Source organism: Myxocyprinus asiaticus, chromosome 3, assembly GCF_019703515.2.
Source record: "Myxocyprinus asiaticus isolate MX2 ecotype Aquarium Trade chromosome 3, UBuf_Myxa_2, whole genome shotgun sequence".
Classification (NCBI taxonomy): domain Eukaryota; kingdom Metazoa; phylum Chordata; class Actinopteri; order Cypriniformes; family Catostomidae; genus Myxocyprinus; species Myxocyprinus asiaticus.
In genome coordinates, this window is record NC_059346.1 from 4,890,178 (window position 1) to 4,915,493 (window position 25,316).

General features: G+C 39.2%; 2 protein-coding genes across 5 annotated transcripts in view; both read left to right on the top strand.

Annotated features, from left to right (window-relative positions):
- The window catches only part of pxna (paxillin a), a 43,006-nt gene that overhangs the window by 12,060 nt on the left and 5,630 nt on the right, over positions 1-25,316 (top strand). The window contains exons 2-8 of one of the 4 annotated variants that reach the window (XM_051671009.1): positions 7,469-7,545; positions 10,009-10,202; positions 11,674-11,881; positions 12,135-12,327; positions 14,626-14,776; positions 22,985-23,143; positions 25,067-25,240. In XM_051671009.1, the coding sequence (XP_051526969.1) occupies positions 11,785-11,881; positions 12,135-12,327; positions 14,626-14,776; positions 22,985-23,143; positions 25,067-25,240 (774 nt within the window). In that variant the 5' untranslated portion in view covers positions 7,469-7,545; positions 10,009-10,202; positions 11,674-11,784. Of the gene's footprint in view, positions 1-5,601; positions 6,182-7,468; positions 7,546-10,008; positions 10,203-11,673; positions 11,882-12,134; positions 12,328-14,625; positions 14,777-22,984; positions 23,144-25,066; positions 25,241-25,316 lie in introns of those variants that run through there. The other 3 variants (XM_051670996.1, XM_051670989.1, XM_051671003.1) reach the window with 3 other exon arrangements.
- Positions 15,970-21,159, top strand: LOC127425270 (uncharacterized). Its single transcript, XM_051671022.1, has 3 exons — positions 15,970-17,243; positions 19,725-20,000; positions 20,731-21,159. The coding sequence occupies exons 1-3, from the start codon at positions 16,254-16,256 to the stop codon at positions 21,022-21,024; spliced, it is 1,560 nt and encodes a 519-aa protein (XP_051526982.1). The 5' UTR covers positions 15,970-16,253; the 3' UTR covers positions 21,025-21,159.

Here is a 25,316-nt window from a genome sequence, read left to right on the forward strand (position 1 = left end):
GTTTTGGCACCAGTGTGGAAGGGTCCACAGCAGAATGAAAGGAGGACACAGGCAAACGGGCCTCTCCTGGGACAGGTAAGACTTTTAATTGGCAACTTCAACTCTTACAGCTTTACAAAGTCATTAGCTTCACAGATACGAACACTCAAACTCATCAGCTTCACATACACCATGGGCTTCCTTGTGCCAGGCTCTCTCTCTCTCTCTCTGCTGGTGGCTTGGCTGCTTACATGCCACTCTCCCCATGCTCACTGGAATTCGAGAGAGGTGTTAGACATAATCTAGCTCAGGTGCAAACGCCCTCACCACTTTCTCTCTCTCCGGATGGATGCTTGACCACGCCCCCGCTGCCACACACACCGACTAGTTGATTTAGCAAATAAGTAATTTTGCACACCTAAGAAATATGCATGCTATAATGTAAACTGCGCTTTGTATATTGTGTACATCAAGTAGTTTGCATCTTTCTGTGGTTTATACATCTATGTTTCTGCATTGTATCTTTAATTTATTTTTTTTATTTTTTAATATTCGCTCAGAACGATCAGCTTGCATAGTATGTATTTACACACACTTGCCCTCTTCAGTAAAATCCAACAGTATTAAATTCCAATTCTGTTGCATTCAACAAAACATTTAGAGGACAGTAATACATTAAACAAGTCTTAGCTGAGAAATTGCTTGGGGCATACTTGGGATTGATTATTTGTTCTTGTGTTCTGTCACAGCTCCTCACTCTGTGTCTGTATCTTACTCTCTCAGACCACATTGTGACATCATATGCTTGAGTCATCACATTGCCTCATCATTGTCTTATGGTTAATTGCAAGTTCTTTGACCACAAGTAATTACAAAAAATAAAGACTCTAGCATTGCAATAGCTTTAGACAGCTAGATTAACTCATCGTAATTGTGTATTGACCTAAATCTAATTTTAGTCTGTTTTCTTTCTGTATAAGAATGTGGCCCAGAAAGCATTGAAAGGAAAATGTCACTGTTTTGATGTCATTTTTGTCTTGTTTACACTGTCTTGGTACATCTGATCTCTGCCAATATAATCAGAATTGAAAACGTGACTGTACATGTTTGAAATGATATCTTTCTTTACTAAAAAAGTACTCTAACTCTTAGGCAAAATCGGTGATGGGCGCGATTCGAGGTTGCTATTTTCCCTCTAATATAATTTTTTTTTTTTTTTTAATTATGGTTAGGTTTGGGCAGGGCTTAAGTTGGGATTTTTGAGGTGGCGGAACAATAAGAGTGGGGGGGGTCACACATTTCTTCCCACTGATTGAACTGCTTGAAGCAGGCAGTGGAGCAAGGCGTGTGTTTAAAACAGTGCCGCTCAAGGTGTAATAGCAGAACAGGATCTGACACATAACAGACTGGACAATTTTGTTTTATTTTTTTACGTTTTATGTTCCAGAGTGTTCCGCCTTAGTTTATCTTCTTGGGTTTGGGGTTTGGGTTGGGAGGTTCAGTTTATAAAATATGCATTCTTCACAGTGTTACAGCCTGTGCAGCTGAAAATAACTCTCTTTAAAACTCACTTTTGGCACCCCTCTGTGGACATTTCACCCGAAAATGGAGCTCACTCGTGCCCAAACGCCCAACAGTTACCGCTTTGGCCACTGGGGGCAGTGTTTCACATTACGGTAAAAACAGACTAGCTATAGAAATGTCAACCTACTGATTTCACTGTGAAATCAGTCCGCATTATCAAATCACATTTATTGTCACACAGCCATATACACAAGTGCAATGGTGTGTGAAATTCTTGAAATTCTATAAGCAAAGAACTCCAATGAATAGGCCTGTCGTGATTATTAAATAATTGTCTGATCACTGTTATTTGGTCTAACTGTGGTTATTTGAGATAACCATGATTATTGTGCACTTCAAATTCCAATCACATCTTAATGCCCAAATAAGGGAATTTTAAGGGAATAAATAAATGCCATGAACAACATGCCATTTGTGTGTCATTCATTTGTACTCCGAGCGTCACTGAGCAGCACCGCAGACATCAGCAAAAGCAGTTCCTGTCTGTCGTGCGCACCAAGCTAAGGCTCATGCCAAACTCCTGCGAAAGTATACTACTAATAATAATCGTGACAGCCCTATATAATATTGTGTTGCCAGATCCTTGCTGACTTTCACCTAAATGAAGAAAAAAATCGTATTACTTGACCCATCTATTCGAAAAGATTTTGAAAGCTAGAAAGTCCAGCAAAGTCATGAGAAATGAGAACAGGTTAAAAATGCAGGTTCCACAAATACTCACAGACTGTTGTGTTAATGTTGTGCTGATGTATAGTTGGTTGTTTTATTAATGATACTGGACTCCATCTCTCTCTCTTTATGTCTGTGTGTTGTAATCGGTAATTAATTCCACATGGTGTCTCTATAACAGAATCATAATTAAAAAATGCACATCTTTAAATATAGAGGAGCCACTGCAGAGGACACTTTTTTCCTCTGAGGAACATCGGTTTCTCAGCTTATTTATATTTTTTTTTATTATCAGCCTTTTTTCTCACACATTACACTAGATTATTGATATGAATAATCTAGTTTAATTTCTCTATTGTGTATCTGCTGGTGATATATCTCTATTTTTCGGCCCTTTGGCAGATATGGGTCAGGAACTTCAGTTCATGTTCACATCAACCATCAGAATGGGGAAGAAAAGTGATCTCAGTGATTTCGACCATGGCGTGATTGTTGGTGCCAGATGGGCTGGTTTGAGTATTTCTTTAACTGCTGATCTCCTGGGATTTTCACATGCAGCAGTCTCTAGAGTGTAAAGAGAATGGTGGGAAAAATAAAAAACTTCCAGTGAGCGGCAGTTCTGTGGACAGAAATGCCTTGTTGATGAGAGAGGTCAACAGAGAATGGCCAGACTGGTTCGAGCTGACAGAAAGGCTACAGTAACTCAGATAACCACTCTGTACAATTTTAGTGAGCAGAATGCACAACAAATCGGACATTGAGGTGGATGGGCTACAACAGCAGAAGACCACATCTGGCCCTTTATTACGACCATAGTGTTCCTAATAAAGTGCTCAGTGATTGTATGTATTTACTCTTAAATGGCTTAAATGCAGGTTTTCATAAATGTTTAATTTTTTTTTCTATTGGAGGATCCATCATTTCAACCAAACCATCATTTGGTAAAACCAATGCTCTCATACTTGTGAGACAAGGAAGGATAACAAAACTAGTCTAACTGTAAACTAGTGATGTGAATGGGAAATAAAACCACAATAAAATGCAATATTCACAGTGTTGCTTAATTTTATATCGACAGCAAAATCGTCCAAAATATTTCATGAATATTTGATATACATCACCCAGCCCTACATTCTGAGAATGTCTCTGTTTTTGAACAGCATTGATAACACCATTAATTAATGAATCAGTAATCCTAATACTTGTAGCTGCAAGTTTCTTGACATAAGCTGTGCCGTTTACTTAGCGTCTTTGTTGTCTTGCAGTGTTTGCCCTGTTGTGATGGAAACAGATTGTGTCATTTCCCTAATGTGTAACAGCAATACTTTCCTTAATTTTCGTGTCATGTCGGGGACAGAATGCTCAAGAATTCAGGGTTATTAATGCTTTACTCTCTCAGATCTATCAAGTTTTACAGTGTGGGGTGTATTTCATGGTGTCTGTGTGGCAGGTTTAAGACTAGGGATGTCTTATTTTAGCGCTGGGGTCTTGGGTCTCTCTCCTTGGCAACCCCCCCCCCCCCCAGTGGTCTCAAATCTCTTAGGAAGAACTATATTTTCATCTATATTTTTAAAGACACCTCTTCTAAATGACTCTTATAGCCAGTTGGCCAACATCAGATACTTTGGTTTTATTAATCAGGTTCAATGTGTGTAGATTAAATTTCCTGCTCCTAAGACTGGAATAAGTCTGAGTATTTTTAAAGATCTGTTGCTCAATTTAATGCTTTTATTGTCCATTTATTTATAGAAGGTTCATGTGCAGTTCCACTCGTTGACCAGAAGGGGTCAGTATGCATGTTTCTGTGGTGATGAATGGACTCTAAAATAGTCATAATAATGGGCCTTTAAGGCAAGAATTTTGCATTAGTTAAGAGGTCTTGGTACCCTACACTTGTATTTCTGGCTTTGCTTTTTCCGGTTTTACAACCAGTCATCTCAGATTTATTAACCTGTAACACACACATATTGATTGTGAATTGGCTTTGTTGTGGTAAAGATTTAGAACATCAGTTTCTTCAAGGTTTCTGTTATCCAAGGTTTGGATCACCTTACAAAGTACTGGTTATTGGTTTGTAATTGAAAATGAACTGTGTAATTTCTGTAATTTCTGCAACTAGCATCACTAAACCGTATTGCAAAAATAGCTGTTTCCCAACACATTTCTGAACACTCCTCCCCAGTTACCATTGATCGGTTAAACAGATGGCACAAATAATTAATCATAAATTCACTGTTTATAGATGTTCATGCCAGAAGGGTGTGTCAGGGTATGTGTGTGTAAATCAGGCCCTCCTCTTGGGGACAAATTCTTCAGAAATGTTACACAGAAACATTTTGTCAAAGTTAAGAGAATGTGTTAGGAGTGATTTATCTAGCAAAACCTCTAAATCCCCAAGGATGTAACCATATAATTGGATTTGGGGGGACCAAATATAATCATTTAAGAATGATCCATTGACAAACCCAATGCAAAAAACCAGAGTCCTGAAGAGTACGTGAGTCAACACGTGAGCCGAAAGTGTCATAGAAGCATCATAAAATAAAGTGGTTGCTTCAGCAAATGCATTTTGCATCTCACATTTGCTTTTTCTGACACTATCGTTTAGGGTAGGGGGGTAGTTTTTGTTGGTTTAAAAACCTCATCTGTTTGGGAGAACTCTCTTTTAGCGCCACACAGTAGAAATTTCACCTCAGAACTGCAGTGTTACATGAAATGAACCACGTGATATCATTTTGTAAAAAATGTAGCCACAGTCAAACTTGAAAATTAGATGTGACCAACAGCCTAAAGACCGTAAAATCTATTAATGAGACTATGGCGTCTACCCTGACTAATGTCCATTGGGGGCAACGTGGCCTCCTAAATGTCTGTGGTGGTTATGGCCTAATTGACCCTGAGCTTTACAATTGATGACTTATTTTGAGAGGCTTGTCTCCATTTACTGCTGAGCAGAGACCAAATAGTTTAATTTTCTCTGATAAAAATTGTCTAATTAAGATACATGCTGTATAGTTTTTGCAAAAGAATGAATAGGTTTGCCGTCATGTGTTCTCACTTGCAGACTAGGGATTTTGTAAATATCTTGCTTCCTAGATAACATCTGGTCGCCACATTTCTTTGTGGACCCTAAAACCTGGTCACATATGGATGTGCCTAGTCTTTCTTTTCTCTTGCCTCTTTTTGCTGGGTGTCTACAGTTTATGTAAGTGTATCCCCTTGGGAGCAAATGTTATCTAGCGAGCTGCAGGAAAAAACGTCTGACTGTATACATAATCAAGCTCTGTGGAATGTCATGAGTGCTCTGGAATGGGAGCACCCTTCCTTTCTACATCCCACTCATGGGCTATTGCTCACAGTGTCCAGACTTTTCCGGGCCTTGTGCTTGATCTTTCGGGTGCGGTTCTTTTCCGTTCCCTCATGGACGGAGAAACTACACCAGCAGTAACAAAATTTGAGGAGTTTGAGAGGGTTTTGCTGGAGTTTGACATGCTTGATTTCGATCCAGAAACAAGACTAGCCAAAGGGTCGATGCCTGAGACAGATTTGATTTCATCTTCTCCAGAGTGGACCTTGGAGAATTCTTCATCAGATTCAACATTGGACGCAGATTGGGTATCCGTTTTAGCTTCAGAGGCAGATGGCATAGAAGATGCGTTGTTGGAACCGGAGGCTTTTCAAGCCAAACCGAATGCAGTTTCAGCTTTACTGACCGATTCCGTAGTTCCAATCGTAGAAGTAGTGGAGTCCTCATCAGCTTCGACTCTTGGCATGGATCCAGTACCAGATTCAGCTTTGGTGATGGAGTCTGTTTCAAATACAGCTTGGGGAACTGAAGAAGTGCATGCTTTAGGCGCATCCTTGTCAGGTTCAGTTGCTGAATCGACTGGCTCGACCGATTCGGATGGAATTTACATGATTCCAGATGCAGATTGGATAACAAGCAGAGGTAGGATTTGTCTGTTGGTTTGTCTTTTTAATTTAAGGCCATTTACAGGATACGTTCATTTGCTCAAAGCTATCATTGATGGTGCCAAGATGTCTATTCGATGTTTGCGTTTTTATCTGGACAGTGTAATTTGAGTTATTGCTCATCTGTTATGCGTTGCTAAAACGTTCCCTGTCAAATGTTAAAATGACGTTTAGCAGATGTTTTAGAAATGGAAAATATTATAATGTATGCAAGTCTGCTCTTTTTAAGATGTTTATCAGATGTTTGTGCACAAATAGGACTGTTAAAATAGACAACAATATTTTTGACAACGTTTTGATGGCATACAATTGCTCGCTGCCAAAAGTAATTTTAGAGTATTCATAAAAAATGGATCTTAAACATTTTATGTACAGAATTGTTTTAGTTTTGTATATTTTGACTTGGATTTAACCAAAACAATAGTCGTACAAGCTGGCACGGTGTTAAAAAAATGAACAAATAAAACAATTGCTTGCTGGTGTATAGCCTATTTTGTCAAATTATTTTACATGAGGCCAACAAGATGCTTATTTTCAAGGTGAAAGATACGTGTGTGTGTGTGTGTGTGTGTGTGTGTGTGTGTGTGTGTGTGTGTGTGACTGTAAACATACTGGATGTTACAAAATAAATGATGAGGGACGAATGGGGAAGAGAGAGTCGTAGAAATGGGAAGGGTGAGAAAAACGGGTTAATTATATTTTTGGTCACTCCCTCATTGCGCAGAGCAGAACAAACAATTGAGATATGGTAGCTCAAAGTCTTATCGCTTATACAGTATATCTGTCCTCAAGCTGTCCTTTGCTATTTTTACATATTACTGTATCTGGTTCACTCATTTTGTCAGTTATTTGGGAATTTACATAAGATCAAGTTGACTTAAGTCTGACTGAGGTGTGGTGTGGTGGAATATTGATTGAATATTAAGCTCATTTAAAAAGTCTAATGGTTGAGATACTTTTCTGTCACTTGGCGTCACGTTCTTGACCAGATAGTGACCTGTACACAGTAAAGTTCCAGACAGGTTATACCACAGCAGTTTTAGGATCTGGTATGTGGAGGGGTATGGTAGTTAAAGTTAGCACCTGCCGAAAAACAGCCCTCCCCTCGGACAACTCGGCAGCCTCTTCAGCTGAGAGCAAAGTATACGATAGTTGTCCTGTCTCTGAGTGTCTCTCTCTTTCTGTTTCCTTCTTTTTCCTATCTATCTAGATCTCTCTGATATCCCAACATTATTCTATTTGTTTTTTCCACTCCTTGTCTTAGCTCCTCCTGTCTGAGGTAAAGTACGAAGGTAAAGACAGACAACAGAACAGGGCGTTACTTTGTGTCTCTCTCAAAGTGTAAGTAACAAGCTTGACTCTGTTTCTCTGTTGTTTTTGTTTAGTTCATTTGTTTCTTGGAAAAGTATCTTGGATTTGTTTCTTTCCCCCTTTTTGTGCCTGTAATAGGTTGTTGGCTGATTGTTTAGGTCTGCTGTTATTGATGATATTAATGATATTGTGTGATTAACAATGTTCTGTGTGTTTTTTGACCTGAAAACATGTCTGCTTGCAGAAATTGATTAAGTTAGTTGTTCATGTTATGCTCGTTTTGTGTGAGTCTAGACTGCATAATAGGTATGGTGGATCCGTCAAACACCTAGACTAACACATGGTAACAAAGCTGGTGATGATATAATCAAAATCTAAAGGGGCTTTAAATGGGACTGGGCTCAAAAGATTATATCTCGATATATTTTTGTCTTTGATTTTCATTGATTGAAATGGACCATTTTAGGGCTGTCACAATTACTCTATATAATTACATTACTTTTGATTAAAGAAATCCTCGATTTCCAAAATTATAGAATTGACAAATCAAAAATGGGTCTGAACACATCATGACAAGAGGTGTCAGTGGTGTAAGAGCACTTCACTTTAGATTTGAAAAACAATGTAGTTGTCTGTCGACCTGAAAAAACATAACATCGCTTCAGCAATGCAACAGCACTTGAAAAGATGACGATCAGTTTTCACAGACCTGCCGTAGTGCGACCAGGTGCACGAGAGTAGGGAGCCTTTCATTTCTGTGCGGGACATACTGAACTCCGTAAAAAACACAATGGAATGCACTCTAAACCTATTTATATACACAACTGTTTGCAATATAGGCTTCAACTTTAAAGTAATCTGAGTTATGAAATAATTTTTACGATTTCTTGATTAGTCGTCAGAATAATCGTTCAATTGCTCGATTACAAACTTATAGTGGCAGCCCTAGACAATTTGGACTGATTCACTGAATTAAACGAACTTACGAACTCTAACGCCATTAAAATCATCCCAATATTCACATTTTCATATCGCCAGCAATCATTGGGAATAGGGAATTTAATTTTCAAACATTTTCATGATCGATTGTCGTGGAAATTAATGATCAGTTAATTGATTAATCATTAACGCTAATACTGTAAAATGCACATGGACGACTCCACATTTGTTCTGAAACTGATTAATCGATGATCGATAAGCTTAATCGATCAAATTATTAATTATAATTATTCAGTTTGGTGGTGGTGGTGTAGTGGACTAAAGCACTGAACTGGTAAGCAGAAGGTTGTTGGTTCAATCCCCACAGCCACCACCATTGTGTCCTTGAGCAAGGCACTTAACTCCAGGTTGCTCCAGGGGGACTGTCCCTGTATTAAGTGCACTGTAAGTCACTTTGGATAAAAGCATCTTTTAAATGCATAAATGTAAAATGTATAAATGTAATCATTAACGTCCTTAATTGCAAATATGTAATATTCGATATATCGTCCAGCCTTAGCCAAAACTCTGTTTAATCATTATATACTGACTTTTAACGAGAGCTGGTCAGTTAACAGGTTGGTAGTAATCTGGAGGATAGTTCACAACCTGAATTATCCTGTAGTATGTGTGAAAATGCCTTGTTGTATTCTTTGGTTTATGGTTTTTGAATATTGATGTTGCGCATAAAAGCATTGTGTTCCTGTATGCACATGCATTTTGCTTTCTTATTTCCTGCTATAATCGATGCCTGTAGGCATGCTGTTTTAAAGCTGTCTTTTAAGTGTCTCTCACCACACCCAGCATGAGTGAAGCCTGCAGTGATTTCGCCATCTCAGTCATGTGATACAGAACTATCCCACCTCTCCAGATCCAATCCAGCCGTGCTTTGAACTGACTTAAAGTCATGTTGAAACAGGGTTATTCAGCAACAACCCATTCAATATCTGATGGATTAGGGAACACAAATCTGATAAGTGCAAATCTGAGCATTTGTTTTTGGGGTTATTAACTTGTACTATTGTTCATACTTGGGGTTAGGGATTTAAACCAGCCCATAACCCTTAGAAATTTAGATTTACATGCATTTGGCTAACGTTTGTATCCAAAGCGACCTCCAGCGCAGTGTGTTCATCTCTTCCACGCATAACTCATCCTGCAATTTTTGTGCTATGGATATGAAGGATTCCTCAAATCATGTGGGTTATTGAGGAAAGGTGTGCTTTTACTTTTCTAAGTGATCAAATTTGTGATTTGTCACCTGGGGGGCTAAAAAATGGGCAAAAATTTACCCATGCATTCACATTTGAAGCAGGGAACCAAGCCATATCTAAAGACCAGAATATCTTTAACTTGGGCCAGAAATCAATCACACATAACGCCCTAGCATTGTGGTGTCGATTTGCACGGGCAAGCACCACTCACGTTATCTTCAGAAAATGGACAAATCTAGTTCTGTTTAAATGTAGTTTATTTTACACTCGTTGTAATAATTTGTTTCTCTATTGCGTACAGATGCTCTACTCGCAGATTTGGAGTCCACGTCCTCCAATATTTCCAAACAAGCTGTGTTTTTCCCAGAAGAGACGCCATATTCCTACCCCACAGGAAGTGACTGTTACCAGGAAGTGTCCTCCCCACCTCGACTGACTTCCCCTCCTGCGCAAACACTGAATGGAACTTTGTTAGAAAAACCAGAGTCGGCCCAGGTAAAACACACCATCACAGAATTACAAGTTATGGTTTAGTTTTTAAAAGATGTATTTACACAAGGTAAACTGATATATTTGCACACAATTCCAATCTACTATTCCCATACAATTTATAAATATCCACTTTGCTTGGGCATTGTTGTGTGGCAAAGTGTAAATGGAATGTGCATTCCTAATCAGATAGCAATCCTGTCGATCTAGACGCGAGAAGTGACTAAATGCAAAAAGGCCCAAAGGTTTCCTTATTCCAGAGCTTTTTCTGTTGGACCTTTTATGAGTCCTGTTAGTTATCCTTTAACCTTATGACAAATACCAGATTGCTGTTGTGTCCTGAAGCAAAATGCTTCACGTTTAGTTGTTCCGGAGTCATGTCATAAAGCCGGTTCAACATATTTCTTTAAAGGGGCCATATTCTACATATTTGTAGCATTTAAATTTTTTTTAATTTTTTTTCCATTTAAAATGTAACAAGGTTCTTGAAACAATTTTTTAGTTTTCATTACCATTTTACATCCTCTCTTTGACCTTTAGAATTAAACATGCTGTTTCTGCTACTGTACCTTTAAGACTTCTGTATGTAAATTCATTGGCTAACCTTTGTGTACCATCATAGCAGTATTTATCTGTCACAAAAACACTATTAAGTGATGGTATTAAACTTTAACTTTGATAGATTTACAGTTAAATACAATTAATACAATCTGAAAATGTTGTAATTTATGTAATTGATACAAAAACAACATTTCAATAAATACATTGATATTATATGTCAAGAAGCCATACAGCACCATGCATGGAAAATTAATAAATTGAACAAATGGATTTACTAAAAAGAATCATACTTCCCAGGGCCTGGGTAGCTCAGTGGTAAAAAGACACTGGCTACCACCCCTGGAGTTCACTAGTTTGAATCCCAGGGCATGCTGAGTGACTTCAGCCAGGTCTCCTAAGAAACCAAATTGGCCCGGTTGCTAGGGAGGGTAGGGTCACATGGGGTAACCTCCTCGTGATCTCTATAATGTGGTTCGTTCTCGGTGGGGCGCGTGGTGAGTTGAGCGTGGTTGCCGCGGTGGATGGCGTGAAGCCGCCACACGCACTATGTCTCCGTGGCAACGCGCTCAACAAGCCACGTGATAAGATGAGTGGGTTGACGGTCTCAGACGTGGAGGCAACTGAGATTCGTCCTCCGCCACCCGGATTGAGGCGAATCACTACGCGACCACGAGGACTTAAAAGCGCATTGGGAATTGGGCATTCCAAATTGGGTGAAAAAGGGGGAAAAAATCCTCTCCCCCCAAAAAAAGAATCATACTTCCCAAAGCTAAATGAGTGAGAGAGGACAGCTTAAGGGAGCATGTTTCATTTATTGCCTCTACAGTAAAGCTGCATGCGCAATACAGTGTTACATAAAAACTAGCCATACGTTTTTTGTAACTAAATAAATGTCTTTATTTTGTCTTTCCTTAAGTCTCTCAGCTCAGTTCAGAAAAGCTTCAGTCCTCGTGTGTCGGAGTCCGACGAAGAGCACGTTTATAGTTTCCCCAACAAACAGAAGACGATTGACTCTCCTGCTGCAGTCATGAGCTCATCGCTGGGTAGTAATCTCTCTGAGCTGGACCGACTGTTGCTGGAGCTCAATGCTGTACAGCACAGCACTCCATCATTCCCTACTGAAGGTGAGAATTGCACAACTCACGGATAACATTTTTGGAACAACATGATGACAGAATTTTCATTTTGGGTGAACTAAATGAAAATTCGGGTTTTGGAAAGTACTGTAAATGGGGTCAGTGAGATCACAACATTAGATTTGATGTTGTCTTTAAGTGATGTATAATGCAATGTTTGTTAATGACTTGTTTAAGTTATGAACGTTTTGACAGAATTTCAAGCATATCTAAAGAATGTCTTTTTATTTATCTCTGACAGAAGCGCACCCCCCCAAACTAGCCAGCAACACCCAGCGATATGTTCCAGAAAACGGTGTCTCATCAGTTGTAAAAGCTCCCCCTCCCAAGATGGAGAAACCCAAAAGGCATGCTGCGGGTCGCGGTGTAGAAGATGTCAGACCCAGCATGGAGAGTTTGTTAAATGAGCTGGAGAGCTCCGTTCCGGCCCCTGCGTAAGCTATTTTTTGTAATTTTTCTGTTTTGCCTTTGCTACTTTTTATCAGGAGGTGAGTAGAAAGATGAAAGGAAATGTTGCAGAAAGAAAGCAGGAACAGAAATTGGGAAATGTTATTTCCCAATTTTATTCAAACTTGCATTAACTTGCGCACGTCTTAAAATGTCGGAGGATGGCCATGGCCTTCTTAATAAGTAAATAAAACTCTGATAAAAAGTTCTTGCTTCTTTTTGAGTTGGATGTGACTGAAAGTAACAATTGGTTTAGTAACCGCTCTGGCGGTTTCAGTGACTTGATTCATTGAAGGATTCATCAGATATAGGGATGCACCGATATGGAACTTCTGGGCCGATACAATAACCAATAATTCACAGCTCATTGTGGCTGATACCAATAACTGATATTTAAAAAAAAAAGTTTTAATTTTTAATCATTTAACCTTGACCTGCTAGCTAATTCATTAAAAGCTTCTCCTTTGAAAAATAGGTGTGAGTTAAAAGCTTAAATTTGGACTTGTTCCTATATTACAGATGAAGGCTGATTTGAATGACAAATAAATGACAATACACTTGCACAAATTGTATGGTGCCCATTTATATGAGTGTTTATGGTAATCCTAATGACTCGCTCACAGAGAGAGAATAATACAATTTTAACAGCTGTAATAATGCATTAAACCAAAATGAGGCGATAAACAGCATGTAACAAGCATTAAACAACAAAACACACAATACAAATCCTACTCGCTGTATACATGGTGTAATATTTATGCTAGCAGCCAGACTGTAAGGGACTCGACATGGAGGCGAAGGTAGAATCCATATGCAAGAAGTTTATTATAATCAGCAAACAAATCTAAGACACAAGGCAGAGACGTAATCGTTGAAGCAGGCAAAGTTGTCGTTACACAGGTAATCAGTCCAACCAGTCAAACAGAGCAAAACAGTAATCCAGTATTGGTAAATCCAGAAAGCAGGCACAATGGTCATAACAAGAAGGCGATAAACAGGCAATGAGAATAACGCTTGGTAAGGCAGTGAAACTGGCAATACTTTGCAAAGTCATAATGGAAGAGCATGGCTATTTATATAGTACAAACAGGAAGTCACCATAGAAGAAACGGTATAATATCAGTATTCGGGAGAAGGCTCCCTCTGGTGGTCGGCTGAAGGGATACAGCCTCATTCGTTACACAGACTGCAAGTGCAGCGGTTGTTTGTGTGTGTTATGTATGTGTGCACATTGTGCTCAGCATCTCATCCACAGACTCTTCATAAAATACAAGTACATTCATTTAACTCACAAACTAGTGTCTTTAGCCACCTTGAGTCACTCTGTGAGAATTATTTCAAGAGCTATGCACCGTGTTAGGTTGTGTTTGGACTTGTTTTAATCACAATGCTCTGCTGTAAGTAATGATGTGCTATTTCCCACATTCTCTTTGTTCCATGAAGTAATAAGCAAAAATTATTGCCCCCAAGTAACATACATGCAGGTGTTTGTTGCGTTTTCGTTTATTGCTTCATGGAACAAACAGAAAATGGGAAATGGCATGTCGTTAATTACAGCAGATGACTAAAACCAGCCTCAAAACAACGTAACAAGGTGCAGAGATGTTGAAATATTCCTCAAAGTGCGACATGAGCTTGCCTTCCACTCACACAGAGACGTTGTGTGCACACGCACACTGTCTTTGAGGCCTCCCGAGTCCCTGCCTGAAGGAAAGAAGCCGCAGACAGTCAGCCGCAAGCAAATTAACCGCAATAAATATCGACAAAAATATTGACGATAATTCCATTATCGGCACGATAATACTATTTAAATTCTCCCGGTTATCGGCCAAGAATATATCGGCCACGGATATATCATGCATCCCTAATCAGATTGGTTCGAACCGATTGAGCCCTTTTTTTCAGTGATGCAAAAAAATTAGTAATTTATTTATGAATCGGACTAAACTAGACACACTTTATTTTTGCTTTTGCGTGCAGCTAATACGTCTTTATCTTCTCACACTAACTTCAGACTCAAGGTCACAATTCGGTTAAAATCCAATTTAATTTGCAATGTAGCTGTAGATTCAGCTGAACAGAGGTGCAGGAAAAACCCTGTTAAGGATGCCATGCTTTCAGTGCAAGTTGTAAATTCATGACATCCGTGACATGTACTGTGCAGTGAGTTTAAAGTTGCGGTGGAATCTTCCCGGTGGAAGATCTCTTTTTGGCCTTTAGCTGATACTCTATCTGTGCTCTAGTCCTTATCTTAATGCCTGGTTTTATTTTTGTAATGTTTATAGGCCTGCTCCATCAGTGCCCAAGGTTTCTGAGTTGAAAGAAGTTCATGAAGAGACTCCAGCCCAGCAGCAGGCCAGAATCTCTGCCTCCTCAGCTACAAGAGAGCTTGATGAACTCATGGCTTCACTGTCTGACTTCAAAGTTCAGAGCAATGTAAGTTTTGAGAAAGAGAGAAAAACCTTAAAGTAATTAACTCCTTTTTTCTGTGTTTAGTTCACTCGCTTGGGTGTTTCTTGTTGGCAATACATTAAAACTGGCCAGTGTTTCACAAGCCAAAAGTTTTTTGTTCCGTTCTGTTTGCATTCTAAATAGGTAAATGATTATGATACATAAATGTAACAGTGTCAAACATGTATAGTTGATCTCATAATTTAAGTGTTACTATGGTAGCTGTAGTGACCACATGATTGTATACCATCTTGTTGGTAATGTTGGTGAAAATTATATGATTTGAGGTCATCTTATTTCAAAGCATATCATATTTTCAAAACAATGTATAAAATTGAAAGTCCAGCTCTTTTGATTTTGGAAAGCAGTCCTAATGGAATCATTTAGATTGGAGAAAAGTCTGTTTAAATGCAAATGAATAGACATGCACTTTTTATTACAATTATTTTACGATATTGAGTGGCATTTTGATCGTGGTTATATGGTTCTAGCATATATGGCAGAATGTTGGAAAAGAAAAAAGAAAACTGGCATATATATATATATATATATATATATATATATATATATATATATTAGTAGGTGTACATAGGCAGTTTTAATAAAACTGTCAGTGGCTTTTGGTATGCTTCAATTTGTATATGCATATCTGTGACTGTTGATAAATCCTTAAATTATAACTATTTATTATTCAAGGCCTAAAATAAATAAAAGTGTGTTTGTATGTATGAGGACATTCACACTTGTTTACATATCTGTCTTGGAAATGAGCAACACTGTGGCCTGAAAAGGAATGATCCGGAATGCTGTGGTTGGGGTGTCAGGTTATTGGAGAATTCTGGTGATCATATTTGGCTTCAATTTGGTAAACCTAATATCTGACTTCTGCTTAGTAACATTCTTACTTTTTGAGTAATAATTGAATAAGCAAAGCATTTTCAAGACATAACAGTACTCTTTTATTGCATTACATCAGGCTACTTCTAGGCAGAGTTTTTGATTTGAGTAGAAATAACAAGATCATGGATCAGAGAGGATATTTATGTTATGCATTTTGCAAATGCTTTTATCCAAAGTGACCTACAGTACATTCAAGGCATACATTGTGAGTTCCCTGGGAATTAAAGTAATAACCTACAGTAACAATGAGACCTCATATTTCACGTCACCCACTTTTTATCATATTTGTTACTCTATAGTTCTTCCATCTTACCTCCATGTTTCTATGTCTCAAGTGCTTTATCTCCCTTTTTCTTTTATTGTTGTCTTCTTGTTGTTGGTTGTCTAGTCTGGCTCTCTGCCATCAGTTAAGGAGGATTCATTTACCACTAAAGTGTTAGACTTTTCCAGTCTTGAAGTCACTGAAACTATCAATGTCATTGACCCAGAAGCAGGGGTATCCAACCTAAGCGTTCCTCCCCAGGCTCCCTACGAACCTTCCCATACATGCGCACCACTTCTAATGGAGCTCCAAATCATTGAGGAAGCTACAAACTCCACTCCAGTTTCCAGATCCACAGTGCTCTACACCACCTCTACGACCTCGGAATCTTCTGGCTTGACACTCAAAAAAAACCATTCTGAGAAACTGCTGGAAGTTTCTAGCGCAAAGGGTACAAAGGCTAAAACCTCTGAGCCTCGTAAAACGCCTATTTCCTCACCAGAATTGTCTGTAAAAAGTTCAAGCCTGCAAATGTCAGGTTTAAACAAACATGCAGATAAATTGCCCAACACAATCAGCCTGGTTGCAAACACCTCAAGTCCTGTTTCAGTGGCTAAAAGCCCCAGCCCACCAGGAGTTATTAAGAGCTCAAGTAGGATTGTTGATGTGAAAAGTTCTAGTCCTGTAACAATTGCTAAAAGCCCTAGCCCAGTCATAGTAAGGAAGAACCCAAGCCACAAAAAGGTTCCCAAGAGTAGCAGTCCTGTTACAGCAACTAAAAGTCTAGTCCTTGGGGACTCTGCCAAGAGTCCAAGTTCTGAGGCAGGTATTACTAGCAAGAGTCCTGTGCCAACTCCCATGCCACTGCCTGCTCCTCCAGTTTCAAAGCTAACATTAACTCCAAAACCTTCCAAAGAGAAACTTGATAATTCTGAATCAGGCATATTGGGGATTAGTCTTCCTTGCCCTGAGCCTCTGCTTGAGGAAGCTCTGGACAAGCTGCTGGTATCCAGTCTTTCCCAACCAGAGCCAATCAAACGAGTGCCATTAACGATGGTTGAAGGATCCTCACCAAAATGTGATCAGCAGAGGTTGATCACTGAAGACCTGGCACTTCTGGGTCGATCAACACCACAGGATGGCTGTGAAGGTACGGTTATGCCTGTAACTGAGGCCGGATGGATGGACGATTCCCTAAACTCCGCATTGTTCTTTGGGATGTCAGATGTTTCTCTGCACCTTCCAGTTCTCCAGCCATCAGCAGTTGAAAGGCTGTCTGCATCTGGACAAGTATGAGTCGCACCAACTCTGTCAGCCTGTCTCCAATTTGCACCCCTAAATTTAGCAAGCATGAGAGCAGCAAGTATGCAGAACACAGGATGGCTGTTTATACTTTCTCAAATGTATACAGTTGAAGTCAGAAGTTTACATACACTTAGGTTGAAGTCATTAAAACTCATTTTTTAGCCACTCCACAGATTTAATATTAGCAAGCTATAGTTTTGGTCGTTTAGGACATCTACGAGTAATTTTTCCAACAATTTTTTACAGACAGATTTTTTCTTTTTTAATTGACTATATCACAATTCCAGTGGGTCAGAAGTTTACATACAAAAAGTTAACTGTGCCTTTAAGCAGCTTGGAAAATTCCAGAAAATGATGTCAAGCTTTTAGGCAATTAGCCAATTAGCTTCTGATAGGCTAATTGGAGTCAATTGGACGTGTACCTGTGGATGTATTTTAAGGCCTACCTTTAAACTCAGTGCCTCTTTGCTTGACATCATGGAAAAATAAAAAGAAATCAGCCAAGACCTCCACAAGTCTGGTTTATCCTTGGGAGCAATTTCCAAATGCCTGAAGGTACCACGTTCATCTGTACAAACAATAGTACGCAAGTATAAACATCATGGGACCACGCAGTCATCATACCGCTCAGGAATGAGACGCATTTTGTCTCCTAGAGGTGAATGTAGTTTGGTGTGAAAAGCGCAAATCAATTCCAGAACAACAGCAAAGGACCTTGTGAAGATGCTGGAGGAAACAGGTAGACAATATCTATATCCACAGTATGACAAGTCCTATATCGACAAAGCCTGAAAGGCTGCTCAGCAAGGAAGAAGCCACTGTTCCAAAACCGCCATAAAAAAGCCAGACTACAGTTTGCAAGTGCACATGGGGACAGAGATCTTACTTTTTGGAGAGAAATGTCCTCTGGTCTGATGAAACAAAATGGCCATAATGACCATCATTATGTTTGGAGGAAAAAGGGAAAAGCTTGCAAGCCGAAGAACACCATCCCAACCATGAAGCATGGGGGTGACAGCATCATGTTGTGGGGGTGCTTTGCTGCATGAGGGACTGGTGCACTTCACAAAATAGATGGCATCATGAGGAAGGAAAATTATGTGAATATATTGAAGCAACATCTGAAAACATCAGCCATGAAGTTAAAGCTTGGTCGCAAATGGGTCTTCCAAATGGACAATGACCCCAAGCATACCTCCAAAGTTGTGGCAAAATGACTTAAGGACAACAAAGTCAAGGTATTGGAGTGGCCATCACAAAGCCCTGGCCTCAATCCGATAGAAAATTTGTGGGCAGAACTGAAACAGCATGTGCGAGCAAGGAGGCCTACAAACCTGACTCAGTTACACCAGTTCTGTCTGGAGGAATGGGCCAAAATTCCAGCAACTTATTGTGAGAAGCTTATGAAAGGCTACCCAAAACATTTGACCCAAGTTAAACAATTTAAAGGCTATGCTACCAAATATTAATAAAGTGTATGTAAACTTCTGACCCACTGGGAATGTGATAAAATAAATAAAAGCTAAAATATATCATTCTCTCTACTATTATTCTGACATTTCACATTCTTAAAATAAAGAAGTGATCCTAACTGACCAAAGACAGGGAATGTTTTCTACAATTAAATGTCAGGAATTGTGAAAAACTGAGTTTAAATGTATTTGGCTAAGGTGTATGTAAACTACTGACTTCAACTGTAAGCCTGATCCTTGGGCCAAGGGGCCTGTAGATACCCAATCTAAACCTTTCCATCTTACTCAAATAAAAGGTACCCTCCATTAGCAAGTTAGCACATCTGTAAGCGTCATTTAGCACTCCTAAAATTCACCAAGGCCTTTTCTTAGAGGGCTGCTCATTGCATTGGGCTGCATTATTGTTACAACGTTTTGTATTGCATCTTGTTTTTTGGAAAGGTGGAGAATTGTTCAAATGCATGCTCCAACACGCTTTTCAAATGAGGTGCATGGCACTGAACCGACAACAAGGCTAGGCTTGCTTGCTTTGCAGTTCTGCAAAGGAGATTAAGGTTCATTGTGCAACTGCATTCCATCTTCTCTCTTTGCCCATCAGTAGCTGAGAGCTCTTTAATGTAGTTGGTTATTGTGGTTCCATAGTCTGAGCTCTTGCATGATGCAGTTTTGCAATTGCAGAGGTTGATGTGTGAAGTGAATGGTAGTGGAAGGTTACTTTTGTCAGTTTTTGCTTTGACATGTTGTGTTTGCTTCATGGTTTTTATACCTTTTATACCTTCTTGCATGGTTTCAGATTGGAAGGTTAGTGATGCATTGGCCCATTGAACATTTTGTGAATCAATGAATGAACCTACTTAATGGATGGATCTTACTGGCTGCTTTTTAGAGACCATTGGACTGGACTGAGATGGTTGAGTTCTTAAATGCTTTTTTCAAAAAAGCATTGCATGATCTAAACACTTTAATGAGGTTAATTAATGCTGGCTCTTTGCAGCTTAAATCTGTAATCAGACGTACAAAGGAAACATCCAATGTCCACCCAATGTTTCGTGATGGCCACATGCGCAGAAAAATGGGCCCAATCGTTCTTAACAAGAGTACCTCCCAGGATCGACTCATTAAAGAGCTGCAAGGGAAACTAGGCATTGGTCGCACCCAACTGGAGCACCCGCATAAACAGCCAGATGATTGGCTTACAGAAGGGGTCATTGTCTGTTCCAACCCTCAGCGTTCAAGAGAGGAGCATGGTGTATCACCAACTGTGGATAAGGTAGCATTATTTCAGGTCACAAGCTTACTGGTGGAACTAACAAAACTTGCAGTCCAACTCAGCAGCTCATAATGTCGAATTAAACTGACCAACTGCTTATAATCAATGCCAGTATGACAGCGTTTCTTGTCATGTGTTGCGTTACATCTTGTCTTATTGGCTTGTCATAAAGTCTCAAGAAAGAAAACATTAACATTTTGGTACATTTTTGCTGCCCAAAAGGCTCTTCTTTAGTCGGTAATTTAATTATTTTTTTAAAGCTGATGTGTGTAATTCTTTTGTTGTTGCTGTTGTTGTTGTTGTTTTTTAAATACTCTCTATCTCCTTCTTAATATTCAGAGACAACTAGATGTAAACCATTCATTTGTTGCTTTCCCTGATAAAAGAAAACAAGGCTCTGTGGTGATTTCTGCAGTGATTACGTTTGTTTAAGGTTGTCCAACATGTCAACTTATTGCTCAACAAATGTGGTGAGTTTGAGACAAGACTATGTGCTTGTCCAAACAATTGAAAACGAGGGTTGGATCTGTTCAATTCCATTTGGTGCCAATAGTGGCATAGAAATTACACACGTCAGCTTTTAAGAATGCACAGCTGGGGCCATAGTTTTATGCTCTTTTTATTTAATAATCTTTTACCAGATTATTTTCTTTTACCATCTTTTAATGGCTTTATTTCATATTTGCTGAAATCACCTTTTACTTCCTTTTACATGTTTTTTGTTGATCAGATCATCATTCCTCCAGAGTCACCCAGTCCTACGAAAAAAGTCCTAACCCATCCTGTGCCAAAAAAGCCAGAGCCTTCTACTCTTCCCCCACCACCTCCACCCCCTAAAGAACCCACTCCTCCTCCACCTCCTCAGCGCTCCCCGTCACTTCCACCTCCACCTAAATACCCCGATCCTCCTCCTATCCCACCTTCTCCACCTAAAGCTGTGACCCCGCCCCCTCCTCCAAAGGTTTGGGCTTCTGTGGGCTGCCAAACGGAATATGAACCCCTTTTTCCACCGGTACAGGCATGAACTTGTTCTGTCTTTCCTCTGTTCATCTGCATCTGATCTCAGAGCTTGCACCTTTGTCTTACACTCTCAATAAGGGTCCCACAGTCATGGAAAACCTAGAAAAATCTGTGAATTTTAAAATTGCTTTTTGAAAAAGTCTGGGAAGAAAATTTTTATAGTGAATATAAATTTTTCTAGTTTTGCTGTGCTCTAGCTAAACGTGGTGTCCTCAAATAATTAGATTTTGCTCTTGTGTAGATATTTTGTAGAGTAAATAGGGCTCCAGACTAACATTTGAGAGCGGTAGCACCGGTGCCACCAAGTTCTACAGATGGCTTCTCGCAGTGCTGTTTGTGGGTGTGTTCCATTCTGAAGTGATCATCCTTATGCCCTATTCGCTTTGAAGACTTTACCATACACTGTGAGAGCTTTGAAAGGCCAAAAGGTGTACTGGCTCACAAATTGTGCTAAATGATTCATTAGTGAATCTGTCTGAATTTGAATGATGTGAATGATACATTTCAATAATAAAAATCCTTATCCATTTCTCACAAACAGCTAGAAAGTTTTTGGAAAAGTTTTGGAAATTCATTGGTCAAATAGTGTAAGAACCTGTGACTTTGTTTCTATTCTGCCTTCCCCCTCATCCTCCATGGCTTATAGCATTTTGCTTGAAGAGTGTATGCTGTAAGTCTTTGACTTACAAATAATGCACACACAAGGAATGTGTGCATCAGCATTTATGAAATAGTTTGCTGGTGCCAACATGCACAATCAAGACAGTGTGTTTTTCCTTGTGTTTTCTAGTTTAATTTTTTTACCCTTGTCCTTGTTTGGATTCCTGGTGCATGAACAAATTTGGTTACCCTTGAAGTGCCCACTGGTACTAGTAATGACAGACAATGCCATTGAAACCAGGGGGTTTGCCTGGTTAGCATGGGCAGTTTGCCCCTGCTGGTAGATGCTGTAACTACACCATTATGCCAGAGTAAGCTGCAAAATGAACCAGATTTGCAGCTAGTAGAAAGTCTGGCTACATGAGACTACCTAAGGAGTAGCATGTTTAAGTGTGTGCTCATTTGCAAAAATAACAGGGTATGTCTGTTCAAGAAGGTTACTATGTCTGCTTTCTAGAGAATGCTACTGAGTCACAGTTCTTTGAATTGAAATAAAGAGTAGAGGGATGGGGTTACACCAACACTTTTTGACTCATAATCCTCTTTGGTCCCACATCTGATTATGTCTTCAGCACCTTGCAAATCCTTTTGTATTTAGGGAAGGTCAGCAGTGGTAAATGTTAGAATAGCGGGACTGATTTCATGGAGAAATCTTTGGGATTGGTTTCCGTAGATTAGTAAAACAGACATAATCCAAATTGACATTCTATAGTTTTTCCATTAATGTAAACTACAAAATAATTGTGTATCAGTGATGCCCAGGAATATGTACAGTATATATCACTGCAAAACTTGGTACACTTTTATTCACATGCAACAGGATGAATATAATAGGAGTAATGTAGCCAGAAATCCATGTGCTGATTGGATATTTGGCCAATTAAAGTAATCTTTGACAGTGTACAGGGCATCTCTTCTGGGGCACACATGAATTGCTAAATCACTGCACAGCTTATTAGGGAACATTTATATTCACTTTCCAGTTCTGTGATTTCCAAAGAAAGGCATGCACCAGTGGTTGGTGTTGCTTAGAAGTTAAAGATTCTCTCAAACTCCAAAAGGGTTGATCCATAAACTATCCCCATTATGACCTAGAGTAAGACATTTAACCACAGGTTAATACATGGGGGCCTTTAAATAAAAGCATGAGCTAAATCACAAATAAATCAATGTACCGCCATCGAATATGAAGTGTTTAACAATAGAAAACAACAATACGCTTGTCTGTGTTGCCAAGGAGGGTTGCAGCCTGTATGTGCTTTATAAAATAAAACATGATCATTCTATTCTTTTTTTCCCCTTAGATTATGGCTCAGGGTAAGAGTTCCCCCACCAGCGTTCCAAAGCAGGGGAATAAACTGGACAACATGCTTGGCAACCTGCAGTCAGACCTCAACCGACTGGGTGTCCAAACTGTGGCCAAAGGAGTTTGTGGAGCCTGCAAGAAACCCATCGCTGGCCAGGTAACAGTCCTGACATACTTGTAAGATCTTGCTAAATGGATTGCTGTAGACTGTAGGGCAATAATAGGCTTGTGTTCAATTAAATTAAACGAACAATATATTGGGTTCTTCTCATTTCTTAAATTGTGCATCCTCGTTTCCTTTCCCCGTTTCCTAGCTCCATCCTCTTAGGAAATGAGGAAAGGATGGAAGGAAAGGAAACGAGGATGTGTATAATATATATATATATATATATATATATATATATATATATATATATATATATATATATATATATATATATATATATATATATATATTATACATACACGCATACATAAACATATATGTATATATACACACACCCATGTACACCCACAAATACTCCCACATATAATTTACATATGGCAGTCATACACAAAATACCAAAGAACCAAACGAAACGAAATTAAACAAAACCGAAAATAAATAAAATAAAATTTCAAGCTGCTTGGTCACCCAACAATGCTAACCATTCAGGTAATAAGTTAGATAATAGTTATGCTGGGCTGGGAGGTGTGAGGTGGGACCTAACACACAAAAGTTATGTATCCAGGTTAGTCAGGTGTAACTTTTCCACATAGATGAGGAAAGGACTCCAAGTTTGTGAAATTTCTCAAAAGAACCCTTTATTGTGTGTCTAATTTTTTCTAATTTGATGAACGTAAAAATATCCCTAATCCATAAGGAATGTGTGGCGGGAGTGTAATGAAGGCTACAAAATCAGTCTTATATTTCGGAAGGTCAAGTGTCAGAGGGAGAGCGCCAAATAGAGCTGTAACAGCTAGGGGTTCAACATTTGTATCAACAATGAGAAGCCAGATATTGTTTCAAAAATCTTGGACCAGTATTTCTAAATAGATGGACAGTACCAAAACACGTGTGCAGTAGTTGCAGGGGCTTGATGACAGCGATCACACATGGGATCAATGTTTGGGTATATTTTAGAGAGTTTGACTTCGGTCCAGTGAGTGCGGTGAAGGATTTTACACTAAATCAAGCCGTGCCTGGCACAAAAGGATGAGGAGTGTATTCAACTTAAAATTTCTCCCCATTGCTCAGCTGGTATACTCTCGCCTAAGTCCTCCTCCCACTGATATTTAATAGATGTAAGTAGGGTATCCTGCAAAGCGCATATAGCATCATACATTTAGGAAATCACACCTTTAGTAATATTAATTGGTTCCAGGAAGGTGTCAGTAGGGGTTGCGAAAGGGAGACTAGGAAATTGAGGGTGCAGGTCTCGAATAAAGCTGCGAATCTGCAAATATCTGAAAAAGTTATGTCTTGGTAATGACAATTTTTCTAGTAACTGTTGGAAGGATGCAAAGACATTATCTATATAAAGATCTTTAAACATTGTTAGGCCAGTAATTGACCACTGAGAGAAGGTTCTGTCCATCATTGAAGGTGGAAATGCCAGTTTTGCTGCTATAGGGGCAGAGATAGAAAAGGCTTGTAGTCCAAATCGATGTTGAAATTGTCTCAATTCTCAGTATAGTTTTAACAATTACATTTTTAGTGTAGGGGGAACATAGGCATGTAAAGGGGGAGTATAACAAAGCTGCTAGTGAGTTTGGCATGCATGAAAATGCCTCCATGGTGAGCCACATTGAGTCATGGGTTTGCTTTTGTTTTAGCCAGTATTGCATAACCCTGAGGTTTGCAGCCCAGTAATAAAATTCAATTATTTGAATTTATTATATATTATTTTTATTTGGGGGCATTTCTCAGCAAATATTGCTATGCAATTTATTGCGATTTTTAATTTGATAAATTAATCGATATACAATATAATACAATTTGAATCTATTGACAGCCCTAGTTGTGATCAGTTAAGTGTCAACACTAAATTCCAGTTTATTATTGTAGTCTTCCCGTTATTTTTTTCTTTTATTCATTCAGGTGGTGACAGCAATGGGTCGGACGTGGCATCCGGAACATTTTGTGTGTACTCACTGTCAGGAGGAAATAGGTTCCAAAAACTTCTTTGAGCGAGACGGACAGCCATACTGTGAAAAGGATTACCACAGCCTCTTCTCTCCACGCTGTTACTACTGCAATGGACCCATTCTGGACGTAAGGATTATGCTCTCTATCCACACCTTAACAGGTCACAGACAGGGCATTCAACAAGACTGTGTGTGTGTGTGTG